General features: G+C 43.2%; 1 protein-coding gene across 1 annotated transcript in view; it reads left to right on the plus strand.

Annotated features, from left to right (window-relative positions):
* EDN1 (endothelin 1) overlaps nucleotides 1-5,398 on the plus strand; it is a 5,748-nt gene extending 350 nt beyond the window's left edge. Inside the window, exons 2-5 of the mRNA XM_006891608.1 lie at nucleotides 1,401-1,569; nucleotides 3,342-3,506; nucleotides 3,661-3,774; nucleotides 5,296-5,398. Of these exons, the coding sequence (XP_006891670.1) occupies nucleotides 1,401-1,569; nucleotides 3,342-3,506; nucleotides 3,661-3,774; nucleotides 5,296-5,398 (551 nt within the window). The remainder of the gene's footprint in view (nucleotides 1-1,400; nucleotides 1,570-3,341; nucleotides 3,507-3,660; nucleotides 3,775-5,295) is intronic.
* The last annotated feature ends 211 nt before the right edge of the window (nucleotides 5,399-5,609 follow it).

Below are 5,609 nucleotides of genomic sequence, written 5' to 3' on the forward strand. Positions count from 1 at the left end.
ATATTAAGGAGCTCTGGTGGCATATTCCAGCAGAATGTATGATATATTATATTAATTGTATATCATTATGTAGGGTATTCCCAAGACTTTCTTAACTCAAGAACGATAAGAACAAGATAGAATTTAGCAAAATTGGTATTTGCGATGTATGTACACACCCACAGATATATAGCATATATGGAAACACATCTTATTAAAAAACTAATAGTGTGTAAATGTGTAAAATATTTAAACAGTTCAGCTGGATGCCAAGATGCTTTGTCCAAGTCATGTAGGCACCAAACGACAGTAAAATCACCTGCAGCTCAGTCTGTTGAATAACTGCCTCCCCCACCTCCAGGGGTGGTTTCTGGGTGAGGGCAGCTGTTTTCTTTAAGATTTGTCATTACTGACTTTAGGTTTCTTTTGGCAGCCTTTTGGCACTCGAAGCAGTGTGAACTCTATTCTGGGTGGTATTCACCTGTCTTGGGCAGGGAGTGGGGCTTATTTCGTCAGCTGGCTAGTCTGTGTGCATCTGCTCCATCCCCGTTTTGGGGTCAGTGCACCTTTTTTGTCTTTTCATGACCCTGACTAAAAGGAAAGGATGTCAGGGGAATGGAAATCCTGGAATGTGTCTGATCATTTGAAATGTACAAAATTGGGCAGATAAGCTGTGAGGCAATTGTTAGGAGGAGGGAGTGGACTGAAGACAGAGGTTGGGGAGAGATGTGGCAGACCCCTCAAGGAGCCAGCTCTGAGAGTCTGGATTCAGAATCCGGGAACCTTGACCAGGTCCCTTGAGTGAAACCTTTCCTTCAAGATTTCTGGGCAATTTACTGCCTGAAATAACTGGTGTAGACTTAATTTTGCATCTCTCTCCAGTTGTGTCCTCAGCGTGTCTTTCCTGTACCTCCCTCCCTTCTGGGCAAGGTGCAAAACAGGGGAAGCCCTTTCTAAACAGATGGTTATCCCAAATCGGCAGGTGAATCACCAGTCCAGACTAGAATCAGATTAGTCAGATTCTCTTACTTTGAGATTTTGGCCATTATCCAACTGAAAGCCACTTTGGTTGTGCTGACCTACTAAGTACCGTGGAGAGAGCCCAACCTTGATCTCTTATGGGCAATGTTTCTAAGAACTTCCTTGAAAGCAGTTCCAAGGGTGTTGATTAGTCCCTCCTCAGGCATTTGCTTCTCCTGCCTTTATATAAGCCTACTGAAGGCAAATAAGCCAGGAGGGTAAAGATAAAGTTGTGTTAAGAAGGTAAAACCTCAGAGTCCTTGCCCCTCTGCTCATGTTTCTTGCCGAAGGCAGGCTGTTTACTTGTTTCCATTGCCTCTGCTACCTCTGGTGCAAATTTATATCCTGAGCCTCTAAGGAAATGTCACCCACCCTGATCAGCTCTTTCTCTCTCTTTCTAGCTGTCCTGGGTGCCGAGCTCAGCACGGCCACTGAGAAGGAAGGTGACATCCCCGAGACCAGCACATCCTGGAGACCCCGCCGGTCCAAGCGCTGCTCCTGCTCATCCCTGAGGGATAAAGAGTGTGTCTACTTCTGCCACCTGGACGTCATTTGGATCAACACTGCCGGGTGAGTCTCTAGAGGGCATTGTAACTCTAAGAATTCATTAGCTTGCCCCACAGGCACTCAGAAGCTGGTTCCTAGAGTGACTTTTCTGAGGAGCTTTTGCCTTGCATTTGGGAGTTTGTTTTTCTGAGGACCTATGAATGCCCTGGTGTAGGCAGTTCCATTCTGTCCTTGAAAATAACAAGGGGACTTGGTTCTAGGCAACATGGGAGACTATGTTCTGTGACTGTGGACTCAGCAGAATTATTACAGCATAGATCGAGGGAGTGTGAAAGGTGCTGAGAAACTGTTGCATGTTTCAGAGGAAAAAATTTTCAGTGGGTAGGGTCTCCAGGGAAGGTTTTGTCAGTGAGATTGGCCTGGGTTTAGGGACTAAGTTGCCAAAGTTATATGTGGGTTACTTCAGTATGTGTTTCTTGTAGGAGGCTACCACCTTGAGGGGCAGAAGGGATTAAGGGGTAATAATGCAATCACTTCACTTAGAGAAAGCGAAAACCTCACGCAGCAAAGAGCTTGTGGCAGAGCTGGAACTAGAAGCTAGGTCATTCCCTCTGTCTTCTCTTCAGAAAAGTCCTGTTGCATTCCATAGCTCTATGTGCTACCACAAGGAAAATATTTCCCACCCTTCTCCATGAAACAGCTCATCTAAAGAAGGACACAGTTACTATGTATATATTTGCCCCCATGATGGAGATGGATGCTCAAAATCCAAACAAAATTAGATCAAACCAAACAAAAACACAGGGAGCCTGATCTTTAATAAGGAGCTGCTTCCAGCAGGGAGGGCTTTCTTTCTTAGGTGAAGGTTGAAAGGGACACATTGGAAATCGCACCATAGCCTCCTGGCTGGTAGCTTTTTAACAGACACAAGCTATCGCTAAATTGCAGGTAAAAAACCTTAATGGTACAGGGTTTAACAGCTAGAAAGTTAACAATTTCTCCATCCATTCCATGGGAGAAAGATGTGGCAATTTGCTTCCACAACATTGCAACCTTAGACACCTCATGGGCAGCTTTAGTCGGTCCTATGGGACCACTCAAAGTCTGAATTTTTAAACTATTCCATATAAATTACATATGATAATCTTAAAACAGACATGTAATTTTAACATTGCCACATAGAATTTAATTTGGGAAGCATTTTTATTCTGTGAGTAATGGTTTTACATTAAAGTCTCTTGCTCCTAATCCACCCCAACCCCAAACACACAGCAGTTAACTCAACAGAACATTTACTCAGTAACTCACTCCTTGCCTTGGAGTAGGAACAGACTTATAGCTGACCCTCCGGCAGATTTTTCAAGGTTGTAAATTGCAGGGGAGGACATTGCCCGACTTTCTTCCTCAGAGCAGCTGGTAGATTTGAACTGATAGAGAAGCAGCACTTCTGGGTTAGCAGTAAAAATTCCTACTTACTATGTTAAGGCAGGGGAGAGTAGTGTGTGTGTGTGTGTGGGGGGGGGGCGAGTAAGAAACAGATACCCATGCAGAGATGCAATAAATTTGGATAAAAAGTAATATTTGCATCAAGATAAGACTGAGCTTTCTTAAGGGTTGAAATAGAATTTCATTGAATTAGAAAAGCTGGGTTTCTCCAGGTTGGACACGTACTTGGGCCACTGAGCTGCTTGTGTCCCTGACACTTTGTTCTCAAGTTACACCACTGAGCACTGCCTCGTGCTCCCAGAACATAGAATGAGTGTATCCCAATGAATGTGCCATTTTGAAGACTATTAACTTTGCTCATATCATTTGTTACTCTCTTTTCATTGCAGACCCCTTGTTCCATATGGGCTGGGTGCCCTTTTTAGACGGAGACCAAAGCGATCCTTGAAGGATTTCTTTCATACAGAGGCCAAAGATTCCAGTAACAGATGCCAGTGTACTAGCCAAAGAGACAAGAAGTGCTGGAGTTTTTGCCAAGCAGGAAAAGAACTCAGGTGAGCAGAAGGGCTTCTGCCTCTCAATCAGCCTCCTGAATTCTTAACTGTAATGTTGCCTCTTCCAGAGCGATTTAGAGAAAAGTTGAGATCTAGGTGTAATCAAAGATAACCACTGCTGAATTTTTCTTTCCCCCTGTGTGTATTTTAACAGAGTCCAAGACACTATGGAGAAAGGCTGGAATGACCTTAAGAAAGGAAAAGATTGTTCCAAGCTTGGAGAGAGATGTTTTCATCAGAAGCTGGTGAAAGGGAAGAAGCTAAGAAGGTGAGGGGGCTTAGGAGCCTTTCTTGCTTTGATGGGGTAAAGATTTAAAGATAATAAAGAAGATGATATTCATCTTTTATAGACGAGGAAGAACAGAGACACCTTTCTTTTCTTAGAGACCCTGAATGCACATCACTGTCTGCTGCACACTTTAGTGACCTTGGCACACCTGTTACCCATACCTTAGCCCACTCATACTAAAGACTCATGTTCAAAGAAAAGTCTGTCTAGCATTCTTAGATTTCTGCTGTTTTTCATGCCCAAGTTTGCCTCTCTGAGTCTCACCACTATGCCAACTACAGACCATGAGAAACTGAAAATCCTTCAAGTTCTTCAAAGTGGCAGCTACTCAGGCAGCCAAGGGGAAGTGAAAACTTTCGGCAGGACTGACCTGATTTAGAGCATGCCATTACTGAAGGGCTTCTTTTGGGCTTTTTTAAACAGGGAAGAATATTTGGTGGCCAGCCAGTGTCATTCCAACAAGCTTCTGGTTTCCTCATCAGCTCTCATCTGGAGGCAGAGAAGGATCTAGATTAAGCAAGGCCATAGGGCTGTTATAAACCCTCCAGACACTGAATATTGTAGAATTTACAAGATCAGGGGAGGAACCCTTTTTTCAGATCTCTGCTATGTTCTCGATTTCCATAGAGACTTTTCCTGGAAATGCAGTGGCAAGAAGTTCTAGGATCAAAATGTTCTGAGCACATTGCTGGCAGTCATAGCCACTGTCTCAATTGTGTCCTGTCGTCTGTGGGGTGGCCTTCAGCTCTCTGTGACTGACACCTGCCACACTGCAGCTTCCCTGCCTGTGATCTAAAACCAGTAATTGTTCCCTCGGGCCACAGGATCATTGAAACCACACTTGGAAAGAATTATTGTCACTATTTTTCAATTAGTTTGTGTTAGGCTAGTTATTAAATTAGATTTGGTGGTTCTTTCCTTTTCCTGAAAAATAGAAAAAATGAATATACAGGCTTTTTAAAATTGCCACAGGACATTAGTTTTGAGATTACAAATATTTCTCCTTTTTTTTTAAAAAAAAATTCCCTTTGTTTTCCAGCTAAGGATCTATCAAGTTCTTCTATTATTTCCCATCTTCTGTAGTTAAAAGGAGACCTGTGACTATTTTAAATCTATGCTATTTGTCCATATGGACTATCACAGTAGTGGCAGGTGGGATGGGGCTACAAAGAAAAAGAAAATAACCCTTAGTTTATTTCAAACTTGTATTTCAAGCCCAAATTTCCTTAGGTACAACTATCCACCTGCTTCTCCCTGTCTCTGCATATCCTGTCTCCCTCCTCAGATCTATTCTGAGAATAAGAGTTGAGCTTTATTTTCATAGTGGTAAAAGATATCATTTGAGGTTTTATCAAAGGGTAGCTTGCTGTTGTGGTTAGTGGTGAAAGTTCAGGAGCCAGATTTAGACTGGTTTACACCAGATTCTAATTTTAGAGGTTTCTTTTGCCTGAAGTGATATTTCTTTTCTAACATTTGTTTTCTTTTATGCTGTTTTAATAGGTCAAAACCCATCAGCAACAGCATCAAGGCATCCTTCCGTCTTGCAAAGCTGAAAGCTGAGCTCTACAGGGAGAAGCAACTGATACACAACAGGACACACTGATTGCGGGCCACCAGGGCAGGTCTGAAGACAGGGCGTGGCTGGAGGACCATGGTGCAGCACTAATCTCCTTGCACTTGGCTGTGACTGGACCTAGAGCATCCTCCTGCTGACATCTCTGACCCAGACCTTCCAAGAACCATGTTTTTGTTCTCAACATTCCAAGAAAGGTTAAGGAGTCCCCCAGTCTATCTTCATTTGCTTCCATCAGTGC

Source organism: Elephantulus edwardii, unplaced genomic scaffold (assembly GCF_000299155.1).
Source record: "Elephantulus edwardii isolate Elephantulus edwardi_28Jun2011 unplaced genomic scaffold, EleEdw1.0 scaffold00101, whole genome shotgun sequence".
NCBI classification, from domain to species: domain Eukaryota; kingdom Metazoa; phylum Chordata; class Mammalia; order Macroscelidea; family Macroscelididae; genus Elephantulus; species Elephantulus edwardii.